Here is a 21,742-nt window from a genome sequence, read left to right as displayed (position 1 = left end):
GGGCTGTGCTCCAGAATGCACACTCAGTTTTGTATGTGGGAGGGGGGCTCTGGGGAAGCCTCTTTTGGGCCTAGCTAATTAGCCTACTCAAGCTGCATGCATGCCCAGCATTGTTGCCTTACAACAGGACACTGCAGAGGAAGACTAGCCACTGTGGGCAAACTATCTGCCCTTGCCAATCTCAGGTGCAAGGCCTCCTTGTAAGCCGAAGTTTGAGAAACACCCACCCGGATGGAAATGTGTATCACTGCAAAGTTCAGCTCCTCTCCTTCATCACTGTGGATGAAGCAGGCCCTGAAAACTCACCGTGAAGAGACAGGGCCCAGAAAGCACAGCATGCCACCTCTGCCACTTCTGCATGCTCAAGGTGCATGTGGAGAATTATAGAGACAACCTCGATGGCGTATTTCAGTGGGCTTTCAGCCACATCCGTCACTGCATCAACAGAAGAATGCAAGATTCATAATTGGCCAGGAAACACAGTATGAGATGGCAGCTAGGTGATTTACTTTATATCTTATTCTTTCCCTAAAGATAATAGTCAAATTAGTGAATAAATAAGCAAAATATTTCTAACAGATATTGTCTTTCTGCTTTAAACTTGGAAACTCAACACAACTTAGGCAATAGATAAAAAGAACAAGCGGATAAAAATAGGTATGGAGCAGTGGATTTAAAAAATGAACTAAAAAAGGAAGAGTCAGGTGTATTAAGATCAAAAATCAAATACCAAATGCTTACTTAAAGAAAAAGCTCTTTAACCAGCAATGGAATATCTTTGGCGAGGGTGCTCTTCTGGAGGCAAAAGGTTCTATAGCATAGGTGCAGCAATAGATAAGGCCCTCTCACACATTCCTACCAACTGCACCTTAGACAGAGGAGGCTCGCGCTAGAGGGGCCTCCTCAGATGATCTAAGTGAGGGATAGGAAACCCTCCAGCTGGACTACAGCTCCCATCAGACCCAGCCAGCAGGGATGATGGGAGTTGTAGTCCAACAACAGCTAGAGGGCCACAGGTTCCCCAGCCCTGATCTACATGGATAGGCAGGCATATGTTGGGAACAAATGGTCCTTTAAGTAAGTTAGTCTAAGTTGGTTAGGATTTTAAAGGAATTAAACAGCACTTTGAATTGAGCTTGGAACTGGACTGGATGCCAGTAGAAGTCGATATAAAAGCAGGGCTGTGTGCTGCAATATAAAATATCCTATCAACGTTTTTATGCAGAAAGACTTCACAACCTAACAAAAGGTAAAACACTCAACTTACAGAGTGATCCTATACATGTCTACTCGGAGGCAGCCCCGCTGAGTTCAACTGGGGCTTGTTCCCCAGTGGGTATAGGAGTGCGGCACCTCTAGCTTAAATACAACCCAACTAGAAAGATCTTAACAACTTTTCTGAAACACATCCAGAGAAAGTGGATCTAACATCCCATTGAAATCAACGGGACAAGTTCATTGCTACCAGCACAACCATTAATTTTTAACTGAACTTATAAGTGATGAACATTCCTTGGATTGGAACTACTGTCAGGATAAGATTCCCATGGGAACGGAAAACCCACAGGCTGTTTTGGGAGGGCAATAGAAGCTTTTCCTTGTCTTTGAAGAGCAGGGATCGGGAATCTCTAGCCCACAGGCCAATCTTGGCCAACTAGGAGTTCCAATTTGGTCCGTGGGCCATTTTTCATAAATCACACCCACCTGTTGGTCAGGTGACATCACCATGCCCACCTGTCAATCAGGTGACAATGCAGAGTCTCATATTTATCAAGTACACAGCAAAATGCCGCTGAATGCATTCAATGCTGAAAACACATTTTTACTTGAATGTTCACACATTGTTGGGCTTCCTCTGAGACTATGTCTGCACTATAAATGTGTAATGCAAGCAGTTTATCAGTTGTCAGAAATGCACACAAGAACTCATCATGCATGCTGAGCAGTAGTACTTGCTTATTTTTAGCAAAGGCTTAGCCCTGGAATCTGTTTTGAATTAATGGAGCTCAGAAATAAAAATAGGATCAAGAGACTGAGCACACTTTGGGCACTGGTGGAGACCATTTCCTTCTCCACAGACCTGGGATTTGAAATTAAGGGGCATGGTCTCTGCTTCACACACAGCGGGAGACACTCTCATTTATTCATTTATTTTCCAAATGTTCCAGATGCAGGTGGCAGCAGCTGCATCTCCTTAACCACTACCCCACCCTCTAGATTTCCTCAGTTAGTGATGGCCAGTGGTCCCAGTTACAGGCAAATTATGGCCACTAGGGTTTTCTGCCATGGCTCTAGGAAAGTGGCTACTTTCAGCAGCCATCTCTCCCAACTGTAGAAACCAACACATCTGTTACACTCTCTCTCATACGTACCGTGTACAACCAGGCTCCAAATAACCCCACAGCAAGCAAAACAGATCTCTTTGTTTTGAGCGAAGTTACCCAGGATGGTCAGGATGTCTGTGAAGACACCAGCTTTCCTCAGGGCCTCTGCAGCCACTTCTGGTAAGCAAAGGAGATGCGATTTAATGAACAGTGGTGGTACCTGCACTGTAATAGCTCTGATAATTGCCCTGGTTACCCTGTGGTATTCAACCAATTAATGACGGCTGGCTGTCCATATTTTGAAGTACGTGAAGTAATACACATTATCATGTAAAGAGGGTGGGGGAACATCAGACCATTAAGTCCAGAGCCTAAAGTTAATGTGCCTTCTTGAGACAACCTATTATTATTATTATTATTATTATTATTATTATTATTATTATTCCCAAAGGTTTTCCAAGTGGGAAGTGAACCACCTTGGGTTTTGTCACATCCACACCATACAATTAAAGCACGTGGCTTCCCCCAAAGAATCCTGGGAACTGTGATTTGTTAAGGATGGTGGTTATTGTAGCTCTGTGAAGGGTACAACGACAGCTCCCAGGATTCTTTGGGGGAAGCCATGGCTGTTAAAGTGGCCTTTAAATGTATGGTGTGGCCATTATTTACCAGGCTCTCGCACCAAACCTCGCCACTGCTTTCTGGACTCTGGAGTATGGGTGTAAAAGCAGAGTTACTGTGCCAAATGGGATAACTGCTTTGAACTGGGGCAACAACGCCTGGCTAATTGCACCCACCGTTAGTTGACATCATCATGAACAAAGTGCAAATCATACAGATCAGCTCTTCATTGTTGAAATGGGTTCTCACTGAGTTCAAGAGACAACTGAGGATGTTTTCACAGGCCAGGATTTCCATGTTCCGGTTCTGCTCCACAGCTGTCAAAATCAGAACACAAAACAAGAAGGCATCAGCTGCTTTAAGTGCTTGTTCCAACATCTTATATTATCACAAATGTGCAATGGTGGCTGCTGCCCATTGGTACTGGTAGGGCAGGAGGCAGGGAGGCCCACAGTAGCTGGAGCCAGAGCCAATGACAGGCAGAGCCAACTCATTCTAGTTTTGCCCCCATCTTCCTCCTCCCTGTTGAGAACTAGGAGGGCAACACTGAGACTAAGGAGGAGGAAGCTGACAGCCAGGGCCACCCCCTGGGCAGGTTGTAAGGAAACAGGCAGGTGGGGATTGGCTGAAAGCAGACTGAGGTTGGCGGGGCAGCACACCTTTTGCCCTAGTAAACCAGCCTCCACTGCAATAAAAAAGAACAGCTTTTCCTACACAGACACAAGACTGGATCCAGTAACACTCTCTGGCCTGGCTTGCACAAATGCTAAGCCATGGTTAATGTTAACCATAGCTGACCATAACCATCATTAATAAACCATAGTTAAAGCTCCAAGGCATCTGGTAGATGATCACTTAAACCATGGTTTATTATGTTGTTCCTCCTTTCCCCCATCAAAGGAGACACAACCCAGGAACAGCCACTCGTCACTCACGACTCTGTAGCTTTTGGGCAGGGAAGTCTCCTTGATCATAGTTAAAGAGAAGGTCTGGATTTGCACATAATGCTAAGCTATGGTTAGTGTTAGCTAAGGTGTATAAACCCAACTACAAACCTTGGTTAATGAGCAACCTTTAACCGTAGTTAAGCTGCTAGACTAGGTTCACACATAACACTAAGCCTTTTTTTTTGTGCAGCTACAGGAACATAGTCACATTCTCAGTTGATGAGGAGTAAGGGTAAGTTCCTAGATTATGCCCCAAACCTGGGAAACACAGGAGTTCTGCAGCAATGTTAAGGGGCTCCTCAACAGGCACATCAATGCGGAAAAGCTTTCCTTGAAGGGAAAAAGTGTGGAAACTACTGATCCACAGGAATTGCCTAAAGACAGCATTCTCATAGCAAGGTATCTTGAGGTCTCTTTAACTTACATGCAGGAAAGCTTTAAACCAGGTGTTTAATTTTTATAAAAAGGGGTCAGTGTGATACACGAAATTGCATGATAGGTTAAGACATGGGAAACCCACGTTTTCAAGCAAGTGAGTTCCTTAGGTGGCCTTGGGCATGTCAGTGTCTAACAGCTGGAGAAGCAGGTCAAAGCTGATGATTTAAGAACTGCAGAGTACTTTGCCTGCTGAAATGATAAATAATTGTCATGATAATAGTAAGGAACTCAAATGTTGCTCATCACCCTACCTCTGCTAGCGATCTCAAGCAGCAAGGAATATCCAGCTAACTGGACCTCAGGAGAATCAATGTGGTCCTTCATTGCACAAGTCACAGGATCCATTAGTCGAAGGAAGATTTTTAGATTGACTGGGGGGGAAGAAACCACAGCTGTTTTATTGTTATGTTAATGATTATCTGTTACTGCTCTTTTATTATAGGGTTTTTTTAATCATTATTTGCACAGATGCTGGGAAACACAGGTGTACAAATGCAGACTGGGGATGCCCAACAGCCATAATTGTTATTATTTATTTATTTAATTTGTATCCTGCCCTTCCTCCCAGCAGGAGCCCAGGGCAGCAAAGAAAGCACTAAAACACTTTAAAACATCATAAAAACAGATCTTAAAATACATTAAAACAAAACAGCATTAAAAACATTTTTAAAAACAACCTTAAAAAAGGGTTAAAAACATTATTAAAAAACATATTAAACAATTCTGACACAGATGCAGACTGGGATAGGTCTCAACTTAAAAGGCTTGTTGAAAGAGGAAAGTCTTCAACTATTGTTAGTTGCCTCTTATGATATCCAAGCGACTGGGAGCAGTCTGAATTGACTGGCAAGCAGTGGCTATCAGGGCAGTTGCAGAATCCGGGAAGCACTACATAGCAGCTGGCTGGCTGTCGCTTGGGGAGCAGCGCACAAGGCGCTTTGCAAGCCCTGTGCTCAGTGCTTCCCAAGTGCCAGGCACTGGGCTGGCAAAGCTGCTTTCCACAGGCACTGGCTGTGAGATGAAGCTCCCCATGGAGAACTCAGTTGCGCAACAGATCCAGCAAGCTCGAACTCACTGACTTAACCCCTGCTTTCTGCAGGGATCAGCTGCATGGTCGAGTTCCCTATGGGGAATTTGGCTGTGCAGCCAAACCAGCCGCATGTCTACCTGCCCCACATCTGACATCACATCTGACTTCAGGTGTAGGACAGGTGGGTGTGGCTGGGGAGGGAATGTCCCCACAGGCCAAACTTGGCCTACAGAGTGGAGGTTCCCCCATCCTGGATGCGACAGGTCTCAGTCTCCCACAGCTCTCTTACATCACCTGGAATATTGCTGGAAATGCAGTGACCTCACCCCCACCAGTAAGGGGTACAACACATATAATTGACACAAGCGCCCCTGCACTCTTGTTACCAGGATAGCCCTTTCCTATCTAATTTGGCTCTGAACAAACTCAATCTCTGTGCCACCCAGACAGTTAATGTATGTGTGAGGCCACGCCTAGGTCATCTTGCCTGTCTATTACAACTATAGCAAGGGGAGGGAGGAGAAATCTCCACGTTTACACTATCCCTGCGGGGGAGTCAGCCACACTGCTCTCTCAGTTCCGCAGGGTCCTTCTGCCCACGCCCAAGAGCCAGGAACTAGATGATGCTCTTTATCACCCTGTGCACTGAATTCCGAGAATTAAATGAAGGCAGCAGCACAACACATACCCTTTCCTTCCTTCAAGAGGGTAATTAGACGCTCAATGCCCTTTTCTTGAGCAGCCTCAACATCCGGGTAGGACAACATGAATTCTGTAGAAGACAAAACTGTATCACCTTTCTGCGGAATCATATAAATATATATATATACGTGTACACATACCATATATCCACAGGAAATAATCAGAATTATTGTTTTTCAAATACCCTAGGACAGTGGTTCCCAATTTTGTTTCCACATGAACCATTTGAAAATTGCTGAGGGTCTTCATAGACCACTTAGGCTGCAAGCCAGTACTTGTCTACTCAGAAGTAAGATCCATTGTGTTCAATTGGACTTACGTGCAGGTAAGTATGTATTGGATTGCAGCCTTAATTATTTTTCTCTGTGTTGTAGCAATTATAATGTGCTATGCTAAAAAATTTTTTAACAGAATTTATATACTGATTGTAAAAAACATCTAAGCAATTTACAAAAAACATTAAAGTTATCAACAAAACAGTTAAAAATAAGTAATTAAATGCATTATTAAAACAACTAAAACAGCAACAGACTAAAAAGATTAAAACACAGCAACATCTATGTGTCTGGATAGGCTTGCCTAAACAAAAACATTTTAAACAGATGCGGTATGATTTTTAATTGTATTTTTACAGACATGTCGTAACCACCTGAGTGAAGCTTGTGGATCACCATTTGGGATCCCCTGCCCTAGCAAATACACATAAATGTGCTATGATACCTATATAATGGGTTTCATCCAGTGCTAGTCCTACTCAGAGGAGACCCATTTAAATTATCGGACATGACTAACAATGTAGTTAATTTCTGCTCTGAGTAGAACTTAGATGGAGACGACCCCATTTCTACAGTCTTTCACACACTTTAATGGGGGTAAGAGCTCCCAATGGGTCTGTTCTGAGTAGGACTAACAGTGGATTCAACCCATGGTACCTAAGAGCATGAAATATGGGCTCTTAGACCCTGGCTCCAGCCTCAGTCCTGCTATGCACTTACTGGGCAGCTTGAGGGTGCCCCAAACCCAGCACAGTATTTCATCTCACTGACCTCCCCCATCTGCCCAAAATGAAAGGACTCTGGGATGTTGCTGGCTTCAGATACTCCATACATTTCCATCCATGGCCAAACATAGTTTCACAGGAAAGGGATTCAAGGCAACAACAGGACTGTGTTTGGAAGTGGGGGGGGGAGTGCATCTGAACCACCTTGGAGTCAAATGCAGCCCACAAACAACCCAAACATTCCCAAGAAAGTCACAAGCCTTTGTTTCAGAGCTACTTTTCTAGCATTACCTAGAACAGTCTGGATTCCACCATTACAAACGATGTCGAGTAATTCTGGAGGTAGCGTCTTCTTCATCTTTACTAGGGGTGAACCAGCTAGAATCAGGCATTCTTTAATAAATGCATCATCAACCATCTCCCTAAAACAGCAGGAGAAGGAGGAGAAATCAGTTTATCTGAAAATTGACTTGAGGACTCAGTTTAGACTGAAAGGCGGGTTAGAAATGTAAAATAAGTTAAACAAAGGAGAACAGTTATTTAATTGTATATCTGGGCAATCATTTTGAGGGATCCTGGTTTCTCTTTGAGACTGAGGGCATAATCCATCAAACTTAACCACACCTCTCTTTCAATGAACAATGTATATATGGATAGGACAAGGAGCAGAAACAGACACACAGAAGATTAAATTGAAGCCACTATAATGTATAAATTGTTAAACTGCCATACTCCTAAGAACATAAGAAGAGGCTGGGTGCTGGATCAGGCCAAGTCCAGCATCCTGTTCCCACAGTGGCCAACCAGATGCTCCTGTGGGAAGTCCACAGGCAGGACCTGAGTGCAGCAGCACTCTCCCCACTTGTGATTCCCAGGAACTTGTATTCCGAGACAAAGTGCCTCCAACAATGGAGATTGTTCATAGACATTGTGTCTAGAAGCCATCAATAGCCTTATCCTCCACAAATTTGTCTAATCACTCTTGGAAAGCCATCCAAGTCGTTGGCCTTCACTACATCTTGTGATAGTGAATGCAATAGTTTAACTATGTACTATGTGAAGAAATACTTCCTTTTGCCCTGAATTTTCCGATATTCAGCTTCATTTATTGCCTCCTGGGTCCTAGTATTATTGCAGTGGGAGAAAAACATCTCCCTAGCCACTTTCTCCTCACCATACATAGTTTTATACGCCTCTGTCATGTTCCCTCTGCCTTGCTTGCCTTTTTTCTAAATTAAAAATCTGCAAACATTATAGCCTTCCCTCATCGGGGAGTTGCTCCAGGCCCTTGATCATTTTGGTTGCCCTTGTCTGAACCTTTTCCAGCTCTACAGTATCCTTTTTGATGCGTGATGACCAGAACTGTACACAGTATTCTAAGCATGGCCACACCATAGATTTGTATAACAGCATTATGACAGTTTTATTTTCAATCCTTTCCCTAATGATCCCTAACACGGAATTTGCCTTTTTGATTTGTGATTTGTGCCATTCAGAAGGGTCCATTCCTTTAAAAATGAAGGATGGGCATTCTGTTAAAAAAAGTGGAGTATTCGTTTAGGCTGATCACATGGACAGTTTATGGCTTATCAAGGAGCAAATGCCTTAACGCACCATGAATCTGGCTCATGGTGACGTCGCCTTTAGCAAAGGTTTAACCAAGAACTGATTTTGTGATATCTGAAAGTAGCTTTTTTTTTAGGAGAGGAGCAAGGGAGAAAAAGAAACATCAGGACTTACTGAGCTGTGGGCCTCATAGTTGGCTGAATCTTCAGCATCATAAGCAAAATGGAAGACAAAGGGGTATCCACATGCTTCATGGATATCAGAGCATCCTCAAGGTGACTGGAATTCTCCTTAATGTCATGCAGAAATGAAACTGGATCTTTCACCTAAAAAGCAACTCACACAAACACACAAAGGAAACACATAATGCAATCTGCATACATTCTCTTTGCAGGTTCATTGTATGTCAGTTGTATAAGTGCATTAAACAGGCCCTGTAAAGAAGTTAAGAAACTCAGAAGTAAAGCATCTGCCTTGCATGCATTCAGCCCCAGGTTCGGTCCTCAGCATCTCAATGTAGGGATGGAAATGTCCCCTCTCAAACCCTGTCACTGCCAGACAGTGTAGATAGTGCTGAGCTGGAGGGACCAAGACTCTGGCTCGGTATAAGGGGGCTTCCTATATTAATGGGGAAAGGCTGTAGCTCAGTGGTAGAGGATCTGCCTTGCATGCAGAGGGTCTTCGGTTCAATCCCCGGCACCTCCAGGTACCCTTGGGAGACGTCCCTTGTCTGACATCCTGGAGAGATGTTGCCAATCAGTGTAGGCAATACTGAGCTAGATGGACAAATGGTCTAATGCAGTAGACAGCTTGCTACACTCCTGCTATGCAAACTCCTCCACCAGGCCAACTTTTGTGCATATACATTTACTGGACCAGGGTTCATGCTTCTTTTCATTGTAGTGCCGCCTGATGGTGCTGGAAGCCAAAGGGACATCCTCTGTGCTTCTACAGGATTCCTGCCTTCCTGTGGTCTCCCTCCATGACCTCTACAGCCTGCCGTGTTCCCAGATAGTTCCATCTCCTCCTTTTCTTTTCTTTTCATTCATTCATTTTATATCCCTCCCTCCCAGTAGAGAGGAACTCTGCAAATCGTTGCAGGTTCCTTCAAAGACACTTCCAGCATGTAACTTCTAGCATATAACTTCCACCTCTGCAAGTAATTTCCACCCTCCCTCCTCAATATCTTTTCCACTTAGCACTGGCCCACGGGCAGATTGCACTCAAGCAGTGATGGCTGGTGCTGCTGATAGGGCCTGGTGGGCCGGAAGACAGGGAGACCAACAGTAGGCAAGACCAGAGCCAATGACCTGAGGAACCACAGCCAATGACAGGCAAAGCCAAATAATGCTCCTTTTTGACCCCGTCCCTCCTCCCTTTTGAGTTCTACATTGGCAAAACTGAGTCTAAAGAGGAGGCAGCTGACAGCCAGGTTGTAAGAAAGCAGACAGGTAGGGATTGGCTGAAAGCAGACTGAAGTTGGACATTCACCCTAATCCACTGCAATAAGAGAGAACAGCTCTTTCTACACAAACTGGCTGTAAGTAAGAAGGCCGGTGGGGCTGGAGGGATCACAGTCTGCATCTGTGTTGGAATTGCTTTTTAATATGTTTTTAAACCTTTTCCTTTTTAAAAAATATGTTTTTAAAGCTTTTCTTAAAAATGTTTTTAAAGATGTTGTTTTAATATATTTTGAAGTCTGCTTTTATGATGTTTTAAAATGTTTTTAGTGCTTTTGTTTGCCGCCCTGGGTTCCTACTGGAAGGGCGGGATATAAATCTAATAAATAAATACATACATACATACAGGCTGAGGCTGGGTGGGGCAGTGCCCCATTTGCCCTAACAAACCAGTCTCCGCAGTTTCCCTATTTCTCCATACACCAAAGGACGGATATTCAAAAGGGTGCCAGGTAGCACGATGGGTAGGTCGATGAAAATGTCGACCCAGTGTGTGGCAGCTGTGAAAAAGGCAAATTCCATGCTAGGGATAATTAGGAAAGGTATTGAAAATAAAACAGCCAATATCATAATGCTGTTGTATAAATCTATGGTGCGGCCGCATTTGGAATACTGTGTACAGTTCTGGTCGCCTCATCTCAAAAAGGATATTATAGAGTTGGAAAAGGTTCAGAAGAGGGCAACCAGAATGATCAAGGGGATGGAGCAACTCCCTTATGAGGAAAGGTTGCAGCATTGATTGATTGATTGCACTTGTATACCGCCCCATAGCCGAAGCTCTCTGGGCGGTTTACAGCAATCAAAAACATTAAAACAAATATACAATTTGAAACACATATTTTAAAAACAATTTAAAACACAATTTTAAAATTTCAAACAATATAAAAACAATTTAAAACACATACTAAAATGCCTGGGAGAAGAGGAAAGTCTTGAGGCATTTGGGGCTTTTTAGTTTAGAGAAAAGGTGGGTCAGAGGAGACATGATAGAAGTGTATAAAATTATGCATGGCATTGAGAAAGTGGATAAAAAGTTTTTCTGCCTCTCTCATAATACTAGAACTCATGGACATTCAAAGAAGCTGAGTGTTGGAAGATTCAGGACAGACAAAAGGAAGTACTTCTTTACTCAGCGCATAGTTAAACTATGGAATTTGCTCCCACAAGACGCAGTAATGGCCACCAGCTTGGATGGCTTTAAAAGAAGATTAGACAAATTCATGGAGGACAGGGCTATCAATGGCTACTAGCCATGATGGCTGTGCTCTGCCACCCTAGTCAGAGGCAGCATGCTTCTGAAAACCAGTTGCCAGAAGTCTCAGGAGGGGAGAGTGTTCTTGCACTCAGGTCCTGCTTGTGGGCTTCCCCCAGGCACCTGGGTGGCCACTGTGAGAACAGGATGCTGGACTAGATGGGCCACTGGCCTGGTCCAGCAGGCTCTTCTTATGTTCTTATGTAGCCCACAGTTCAAATGGTGGAAGTAGCTTTGCCAGTGAGCAAAACCTTTGTACCATTTCATACCCTCCCCCTCCCCTTTATAGGTACTGCTTCCCTCCACTTCTGGATTAGCACTAAAGCACAGAAAGAAACAGGGCCATAGGAGGCAGAGACATACCCTAAGAGGTCCCCAGTTTGCTTGCAGAACTGCAGCTTCCGCAGTTGTCAGCAGGAAGTTGTGCCAGTTAAACCAGAAGGGCATGATCCAGCCACCAACGCTTTTAAGCACTTTTGAGTCTAATTTGCTTCCGCAGAGCTTGGAAAAATTACTTTTTTTGAACTACAGCTCTCATCAGCCCAATCCAGTGGCCATGCTGGCTGGGGCTGATGGGAATTGTAGTTCAAAAAAGTAACTTTTCCAAGCTCTGAAGGTAAGCATGGGCTTCAGTGTCTCCCGCTGTAATCAATGGGACTTAAAAGTGGTTAACTTTACTGATCATACCTCCCAGCCCCAGACTTGAGTTGAGTGGCCACCATCATTTTGTCAAGTGTCCATTTCAATGGCAGGGAGGCTGGGTTTTATATATATAAATCTCTCTCACACACACAAGAGGTAAGTCTGAAAACCTTCACAGTGCTGTTAAAAAACAATATACTTTCAAACCGGAGCAGCTCATCATGTCAAGCACAATACAGCCAAGAGACCAGATGTCAGATTTGTCACTGAAAGAAAAGTTGAGCACTTCTGGAGCCATCCAGGATTTAAAATGAGGATCTGTGGGAAGAAAAGCCGGAGGTATGATTTATTTTTGTTTTGTTATGCTCTGTAATTTTTCCTTTGTTACCAAGAGTAACATATAATCTGACATGGAAGAAATATTCCATCAAAGATTAAACTTTCTGTACTTTCTGGAAACATTTGAAGACATTTTTGTTTCAACAAACTTTTCCAACTGGATGATAAAGTCTCTACCTTAAGCGTTCATTTTGTATTTTTAAACCTACCTTTAGTTGTTGTTTATGTAGTTCTTAACACTGTTTTATCTGTTTTTATGGTATGTTTGTAAATTGCCTTGAGGAATATGTAACAAATTACATTGCCTTGAGGCAATTTATAAATTAATAAATAATAACGGGAAGGGCCATAGATCAGTGGCAGGTCATCTGCTTTGCATGCAGAAAGTCAAAGGTTCAATCCCTGATGGCATCTCCAGATAAAACTTAGAATGTCTTCTGCTTACAACCCTGCAGAGCTCTTGCCAGTCAGTGTAGACAATACAGAACTAGATGGACCAATGGTCTGACTCAGTATAAGGCGGCTTCCTATGTTCCTAATAATTATAAACTGCATTAAAATGGCACAGAGTGACCAATCTTACGTATTCTCTGTCAAACAACCCTGCAAAACATTATAAGGGGAATGCACATTCAGTTTACATGGAGCACTGGCCAGGCCTGTTAGATCTCTGTTGCTTCACGTGAACTGCAACACAACCTAGGAACAGAGATGGAGAACCTATGACCCTCCAAATGTTGTTGGACTCCAGCTCCCATCAGCCCCAGGGTTGAAGTTCCTTGTTTGTACTGAGCATTTACATAGCAAGTCTAAGATTCCTGTTAAGTCTTCCAAATCATCTTGCAGAAAACACTTGCCATCACTATGCCCGGGTGTAGGGAACCTTTGGCCCTCCAGATGTAGCTGAACTACAACTCCCATCACCTCCATCTCTTGGCCATGTTTACTAGGGCTGATAGGGGCTGTAGTACAGTAACAGCTGGAGAGCCACAGGTTCCCCATTCCTGACATAACTACTTGGCAGAGACTGGGTTGTATCCAACTAAATTTTACCCAGAATACACCCATTTAAATTAATGGACTTCAGTTAGTCATGTCCATTAATTTCAATTAGTCTGCTCTGAGTAGAACTAACATTGGATACAACCCACTGTCGTGAACAGAATGTGAAGATGTTCTCTGACAATGTGAACACATGTCTATTGAACTGAGACTCATTACCCATCTACACCATACATTTAAAGCACATGACTTTACCTAAAGAATCCTGGGAATTGTAGTTTGTTAAGGGTGCTAGGAATTGTAGCTCTGTGAGGGGTAAACTACAGCTCCCAGGATACTTTGGGGGAAGCCATGACAATTAAAGTGGTATAAATGTGCTTTAAACATATGGTGTAAAGCATTCCATGTACATTTCAAATAAGCAACCACTGCTAAGCTAGAGAAGGTTTAACATTCTGGATGCCAGCAATGGTAATGTTTTCTTTTCCTTTAGCTTCTATTTTCAAAACACCCACAGCTAAATGTCTTTCTGAAGAACAAGACTACTGGAGGGAAGGAAGGTTAAAGATAACAACACACTCCTACCTTCTTCCACCCTGATCTTCCATTTCATCTCATCCGTCATAAGGGTTTCCATGCTGAAATCACACAGCATGAAGGATGACTGACCAGCTAAAAGGATGTTGGATGGTTTGAGGTTTCTGAAAGATATCAGGATGCTTTTTCAGCATGTTAAAATAGGGTTGCAGCCATGTGCAAGAGTTTGTTTGTTTCCATAGAAGTCCTTTAAAAGACTTTAGGTTCTGTACTACCAGCTACTGGGGAGAAACAACTAAATGATATTGCATAAACTGACATTTCTCCTCACCTGTGAAAAATTGTTTGTCCGTGGATGTAAACTAAAGCATCCACCATCTGCCCCAGAAACATCTTAATCACCTATGGAGAGAAATATATATGAGGGCATAATACACAGGGAGAGAAGTTTGCCATCATTGTCAAATAAGGACTTGAGAAATTCTCTGCCTGCTGTTGGCTCTTGGTGAAGGGTGAACAATGGGAACAATACTCTTCATTCTATAGCAACACTTGTCAACATCGGAGCTATTCTGCAAACAGGAAGTGCCTACTGTGTTGTTTTGTGATTCTGCTAAGTCAGCATGGATTTTTGCTGTGGAACATGCCAAGAGTAGGCTAGTCTGTGAGAGGCAAACCCAGAACCAGGTCTGGGGTGGGAATTCTCTCAGCCAGGCCCTGCAAGCAATTCCCACAAGAAGGTTGTTATGTTCAACCACTGCCCAGGCAGGAACCAGCTCCCTGTAATGACATCTGCCCTGCCCAATAGTACAGAGGCTTCACACTGCCTGCCAATCAGAAGGGCTGATGTTGTGTTTCTCTATTCTCTTGAAAGCTTAAGAACACAGCATCCTGAATGGCTACTGGGCTAATCACATACCTCAGACTATAATGGTCCTGGTTCAAGCCCTGAATTTACTGAGAATGGGTCACTCATATAGACACACAATACATTCAAAGCACATGACTCACTGTAAACCGCCCAGAGAGCTTTGGCTATGGGGCGGTCTACAAATACAATAAATAAATAAAAAATGACTTCCCCCAAAGAATCCTGAGAACTGTAGTTTGTTAATTTGTCCTGGAAATTGTAGCTCGGTGAGGGGTGAACTACATTTTCCAGGATTTCTTTGGGGGAAGTCATGCGCTCTAAAGGTATCATGTGTACACAGCCTTGGGGATGGGTAGTACTCATTTCTTTAGATAGCCATCTTTGCTCCTCACCTTAGAAACAAAACAAAACATCTGAATTATTAATTCTCCAGATGCTTTACAATGCTTTTGCTTTCCCTTTTGTGTATTTCTCCTTCCTCTCCCCTTTTATCCTTCCCTCCTCCCAAGCTTAAGATTATTTGGTACAATTTTATTGTGCTTGCCAGTAGTATAGGATGTTCTGAATATGACATGTGTCAATGTGTATACAAGTTTGTGTGTACATGTAGGCTATGGTCTGAAGGCACATGAGGCCACCACCTTCCTGAAGCTAAGCAGGTCTGGGTCTGGTCAGTGCCTTGATGGAAGATCGCCAGGGAACCACATATATGCCACCTTGGTTTTCTATCATGAAAGAAAGGTGGGGTATCAATGTAATAAATAAAATAATAATAATAAACACGTGCATATAAATAGCTGTAGCAGTGTTTATTGAATATAAGCTTTTTTCCTACCATCTTCTTAATTTTCTCATGCTTTTGCCTCTTGGCCTTGATCAGAGAGGAAAGGTCACTTTGATCTGAGTAATGCATCACCAGACAAAGAAAGATGGAGGAAATCTGCAAGAGAATGAAGATGAAATCATTGTGTCGCTTTCCTCAGAGGGCTTCCAAGGTTGTCATAGCAAGCTTCCCACACTCATTCCAGCCCAGTCCAGGAAGAAGCACAATTTGAGCCTTTCCAAGTGTAACTAACAGTGCCATCTTGTATACAGGGTCAGACATGAAATCCTGGGGCTTGAGGTACGCCTAGCTTTGTGTGGATTGGGCTGTGTGAGTGTGAGTGTGTGTGTGAGAGTGAGTGAGAGAGAGAGAGAGAGAGAGAAATAATTTGGCAGGGCTCATTTTTGTAAATCAATGAAGTGAGGTTAGAATACTTCTCCCTTCTGTAAATATTTATTCTCCCTGTCCCCCCCCCCACACACAGAGTCTAAAGGCATGTACACACTCATATAGAACTCATATAACCCCTGTTTTAAAACAGCTGCATTGGTTGCCAGTTCATTCCAGGCCTAGTTCAAAGTGTTCACGTAAGTATTTAATGCCCTAAATGGGCTCCTGCTGGGAGGAAGGGCGGAATATAAATCAAATAATAAATAAATAAATAATGACAGGTCCCAAATATCTGAAAGACAAGTCCTCTCGGGTGTTGAGATCAGCAGAGGAAGCCCTTTTGGTAGTTTTGCCACCCTCGGAAGCTCAGAGGGTGGGGCGCAGGAGAGGGCATTCTCTACAGCAGCCTCTAAGCTGTGGAACTCCCTCCCCACTGAAGGTACATCTGGCAACTTCATTGTACAACGTTCGGTAAATGCTGAAGATGCACCTCTCTAACCTGGCCTTTGATGCCTGAGAATTATATTTTTAGGACTCACCCTATTTTCTGTGATGGTATTTAGGTTGTTTTTGTTTTTAATTATGTGTTTTAAATTGTTGTAACCCCCCCCCCGGGACCTTTGGGTGGAGGGCAGGCAATTAATTAATTAATTAATTAATGTTGTAACTCGCACTGGGACCTTTGGGTGAAGGGCAGGTAATTAATTATGTGCATTCAGTGCTTGATGCAAGCACCTTTCTAGAATGCTGGACACATATCCCCACATTGTCTCTGTCCCGCACTATTTGTTGATCTAAAGAGCATTCTGCTAGAATGGTTATAATCTGTTTTGTGCCAAGAATGCACTTCTCAAGCACTTGCTGCACAAATATCCTGTATGTATAGGCAACAGGGATAATAGCTGCCACTTTAGAACGTATGAAGGTGTGTACAGTTGCAAACCACGATCTACAAAAGAAGTGCACTGTGGGGGAAAAACTACTCCTGTGTGTTTCAAAGGCTGTATGTGTACACGGCCTAAGATGGCACAATCCAATGAAAGGAAAATCGTATGTCTACTAACTACATTTTTCAGTTCTGTCCATGATTGTTCTGGGATTTGAAACTGGGTCTCCAAGATATGGATCATTTTTATATAAATTATTTTTATCTTGCCTTTTTATACTCAAGGCATCTAATACCCCATCCACTGGACCACAGCAATACTGATATGCAAACTCCCCATCCTTGGGTTTACCAGTCTGGAGTTGCTGCAACTTAAGGGGAAGTAAGTCTTAACTGAATTCAGTATACTTAATCTCAAGAAGGTGTGCAAAGGCCATTACCCTTAGTAAATGCCATTCCATTCTCACCTTGTTGTCCCACGTGATGAAAAACTCTTTGTAGGTGCAGATGTTCCGATGTTTCATTTTCAGCAGTTCCATGGCCTTTTGGGAAAACAACAAACGAGAGGAAAGGTCAAATACAGGTGCATAACAATTCAAGCTAAACTGGTGGGGTCTGTAGTTGCCCAATTTCTCCTCCTGATTCCATTATACATCCTACCTGACCTGTCACATCCACACCATATATTGAAAGCACATGGCTTCCCCCAAAGAATCTTGGGAACTATACTTTGTTAAGGATGCTGGGAATTATTGTCCTTTGAAGAGGAAACTATCGTTCCCAGGATTCTTGGGGGGGAGAGCCATGTGCTTAAAATGTGCTATAAATGTATGTCATAGATATAACCTGGTTCAGAAGATCTGACATCCATAGAACTGTGCACAGAATAACACCCTAACTTATTTTTTGGAGGGATGGGAGAGACTGGGCATCCAACCATAACCCAAGCTATTCCCATGGCAGATCACCTGCTTTTCATGCAGAATATCCCAGGTTCAATCCCCAGGATCTCCAGATAGGACTGGGAGAGACTACTGAAACCCAGGACAGCTACTGCCAGTCAGTGCAGGCAATACTGAGCTAGATGGACAAAAGGTGTGACTCAGTATAAGGCAGCTTCCTGGGATTCTGTACCACAAATAGGCAAGCTCCTACTTCACCAGATGTGTGATAAAGAAGGATAATTGTGAGAAACTACCTCTCGGAGAGCATCGTTTGCTTGTTTTTCATCAGTGCATTCAACCTGTACAAAACGACAAAAAGATGTGGATAAATGTGGAGCAATTTACTAAGAGGCCTGATCTGACCAGCCAGAAACTTCAGATTTAAACCATCATATTATTCTTTTAAATCAGAGCGCTGCAACCGTCCCCTCCACAATGTTGATGGCTAGCAGGGAGATGCAGTAGTGCTCTGCTCCTCTCTGGCCCAAAGTTAGGATTTGCTCTGTTCATTGCCTTTCTACCTAACAGGCACCCAAATAAATGTATAGCACATTTTAAAATCCCACATAACTAGAACACCAACCAAAACTCTAACAATGGCACGTGCAACAGTAGGAAAAGGCAACAACTCTTAATAATTAAAATGCCCAGGAGAATCGTCTCAAATAAATAAATAAATAAATAAAGTGTAAAATGCTTGGGAGAATAAAGAAGTCTACATTCTGCACCTCAATTCCATCAGTTATCTGGCTTGGTAGACTTCCTCAGGTAGGTGGTTCCAAAGATGTGGTGCCAGCTCTGAGGGCCTTTTTACATTCAATGGTTAAGAGTACTGGTAACGGCGTATATATGTGTGAATGTATGTGTAAAATTTGGGAGAGTGGGAAGTGTCTTTAGTAATTACAAATATTTCAAGTTCTCTCTGAGACAATTGTGAAACAATTGCCAGAATTCTTTTGGAGAGTACACGTTACAGGACCCTGCCTGGTAATCATAACTCAGTTCTTCTCCCTAATCCTATGTCTAGAGAATGACTGTGTGTACTCAAATAAGGGACTCTTTGCATGCTCAAAGGAACTCTCTTCTTTATTATTACTCCACATGCCCCAGCACTGAGCTGTCATTTTATCTTGACATTCTTTGGTGTTGTAAAGGTTTATTTGGGTGTGGTTATGTACACTTTTTTTTTTTTACTACAAACCACCTAGGCTAAGAATTAAACAGGATAGAAATTGCTGAATAAATATCAAAAATAAATATTATACACACCCACATAAGAGTAGGTTCCCAGGCTATAAACCCTGCTGAGTGCTTGTTCAAATTAAGTCCCAGCTATTGCCCAAGGCAGGTTTGAGGAACCTTTTTGCCCTCTGTTGCTGAACTACCACCACCATCATCCCTGGCCATAGGCCATCCTTGCTGGGGTTGATGGAAGTTGTAGTTCAGCAACATCTGGAGAGCCAAAGGTTCCCTGTACCTGGCCCAAGGGATAAAATGGGCAAGTGAGAAGATCACTATTTCACTCTGGTAATGTTCTTATATTATGAGCACATTTTGTCCCATGCGAACAAATGGTTCCCAAAAAGCATGTTGATTCTTCATAAATCAATTCACAGGGGATGGTGTATCAGGAAGCTGTATCTTGTTCCCATGAAGATCACCTTTTCCCTTCTCCCCCGTCTCTCACCTTTTTCATAATATACTTCTTTCTCACACCAGTCTTTTCCTTCTCTGTTTTTGATTCCATCAGCAGCATCGCCCCAAGGGCCCCATAAGGCAGCACCTTCAGCATCTGCAGAAGTGATAGACGTATATAAGCCAGGTGTGGGAAACCTTTGACTTTCCAGATGTTGCTGAACTACAACTCCCACCATCCCTGGCAATTGGCCATACTTACTGGGCCTGATGGGAGTTGTAGTTCAGCAACATCTAGATAGCCAAGGGTCCCCCAGCCCCGATATAAACCAACAGGTTGAAGGAGGACTGGGGGCACCTTAGAAGCACAATATCCCTCAAGTCCCACATCAGTTTTTTCAACAACCCACAGAACAACCTAGGTTATCCAGATTACTATATATTGGGTTATACTATATCCAGCTAAGTCCTACTTAGAGTAGACCCACTGAACTTAATGGATCAAGGTTAGTCATGTCTGTTCTTTTCAATGGTTCTGCTCTCAGTAGAACTAGCATTGGATACAACCTGCTGCAAACAAATATAAGGGATTGTATTCAACTAAGTGCAACTCAAGAGTAGATCCATTGGAATTACTGAACCTAAGTTAGCCATGTCCTTTCATTTTAATGGGTCTACTCTGGGTAAGACTCGCCCTGAATACCACCCAAAGAATTTTCAAAGTGCATGAACTGAAGTGCCAGCAAAATGAATAAGAATGGATGCAAGATTAATTCACGATTGATTATTATTTTGATCATCATCACCATTGCAGATCCACACCATGCATTTAAAGCACATACAATGTACACTGAAAGCACACAACTCCCCCCAAAGAATCATGGGAACTGTAGTTTGTTAAGGGTGTTGGGAAGTTGCAGCTCTGCTAGAGGGACACCACATTTCACAGGATTCTTTGGGGGAAGTCAAGTGCTTGAAATGTGCATTGGCTATGATATAAACAAGACACATATTTAAATATATGGCGTGGATCTGATCTGCTTTACACACCATTCACTAAAAGATCCCAGGACGGGTTACAACAACAAAAACAGTACTATTTAAATCAAAATAAGACCAACCAATCCTGCACAGCAGTCATCAGGTTAATTTCCAGTTTTCAGGTAGGTCACAAAAAATACTTTTCAGGTGTCAAAGGACAGGGTAAAGAGGTACGTCTTCAGCAGGAGCAAAGCTGAATAATGAGAATGCTTAGATGCACCTCTGCAGGGAGTTCCACAATCTTGAAAAAAAGGGGGCCCGTGGAGGCAGCTTCACATTCACATCATACATTGAAAACACATAGCTTCTCCCCCCCTAAAAAAATCCTGGGAACTGTAGTTTATTCCCCCACACAGAGCTACAATTCCCAGCATCCTTAGCAAACTACTGTTCCCAGGATACTTGTGGGGGAGCCATAGGCTATAAATGTGCTTTAAATGTATGGTGTGGATATGCATGTTTTGTAGAATTGTAATACTTGGTATTTTGATTCCGTTTGCATCTCCCACTTTTCCCCCTTCCCTCTGTGGGGGGGTGAGATCAGTCTCCCATGGGCAATGCTCCCCCACCCCATTACTATCACTCCAGTGGTAATAATAAAATAAAAAAGATGTCAGCTTTTTTGGTTAAAAAAAAAAAGAGGTGCCAGGTATTCACATCTTGTTAAAAATGCCATGAGCGCCAGCACAAAATGGCTCCCATGGGCGGCAAAAGAGGTGCTGGTACTCCATACCTGTGAGTACTGTCCCAATAATAATAATATTAATATTAATAATAATGAATAGCAGCATACAGTTACTTTTTCCATCCCTTTCCCCAGGCAGAAAACCCTGGTTGCCCCCTTCTTAGAGCTCATATGGCTTCTTACACAAAAATTGCACTTGTGGTAAACTCTCCCCTCAGACCTAAAACAAAACAAAAACATCCTTTTCCCCAGTACACATTTAGGATGGGGAACAGCGATGGCCCTCCAGATGCTGTTAGGACTCCCATCAGCCCCTGCAGCCAGCATCGCCAGTAGTGAGGGGCATGATTGCGAGCTGGAGTCCAGCAACGACATCTGGAAGACCGCAGAGGTTACCCTCCGCTTCCTGACAGATCCTTTCTAACTCCCGTCAGATCCCTGAGGTGGGGCCCCGCGCAAACAGGCGTCGCTTCACCTCCCCGCGCCTCAAAACGTCTCCTCCCCCCTCAAGCCACCCTCGGCCCCTCCCCCACACCTCGTATCCCTCCATGGCTGGCGCGTGTTGCGGGAGGGGTGACAGCCGCAAACGGCTCCCGCCTTTTTCCTC

At 43.3% G+C, this 21,742-nt stretch overlaps 1 protein-coding gene across 1 annotated transcript in view; it reads right to left on the bottom strand.

Annotated features, from left to right (window-relative positions):
- The window catches only part of STKLD1 (serine/threonine kinase like domain containing 1), a 26,140-nt gene extending 4,398 nt beyond the window's left edge, over positions 1-21,742 (bottom strand). Inside the window, exons 1-15 of the mRNA XM_061604492.1 lie at positions 21,671-21,742; positions 19,462-19,566; positions 18,029-18,073; positions 17,298-17,372; positions 15,567-15,671; positions 14,192-14,262; positions 13,909-14,042; positions 12,182-12,300; positions 8,803-8,954; positions 7,354-7,484; positions 6,049-6,132; positions 4,582-4,701; positions 3,122-3,262; positions 2,373-2,501; positions 307-435 (exon numbers count right to left, since the gene is read on the bottom strand). Of these exons, the coding sequence (XP_061460476.1) occupies positions 307-435; positions 2,373-2,501; positions 3,122-3,262; positions 4,582-4,701; positions 6,049-6,132; positions 7,354-7,484; positions 8,803-8,954; positions 12,182-12,300; positions 13,909-14,042; positions 14,192-14,262; positions 15,567-15,671; positions 17,298-17,372; positions 18,029-18,073; positions 19,462-19,566; positions 21,671-21,685 (1,555 nt within the window). The 5' untranslated portion in view covers positions 21,686-21,742. The remainder of the gene's footprint in view (positions 1-306; positions 436-2,372; positions 2,502-3,121; positions 3,263-4,581; positions 4,702-6,048; positions 6,133-7,353; positions 7,485-8,802; positions 8,955-12,181; positions 12,301-13,908; positions 14,043-14,191; positions 14,263-15,566; positions 15,672-17,297; positions 17,373-18,028; positions 18,074-19,461; positions 19,567-21,670) is intronic.

The sequence above is a fragment of the Rhineura floridana genome, chromosome 20 (assembly GCF_030035675.1).
Source record: "Rhineura floridana isolate rRhiFlo1 chromosome 20, rRhiFlo1.hap2, whole genome shotgun sequence".
NCBI lineage: Eukaryota > Metazoa > Chordata > Lepidosauria > Squamata > Rhineuridae > Rhineura > Rhineura floridana.
The sequence above is the reverse complement of the archived record's forward strand: the minus strand, read 5'-3'. Positions and strand labels throughout refer to the sequence as shown.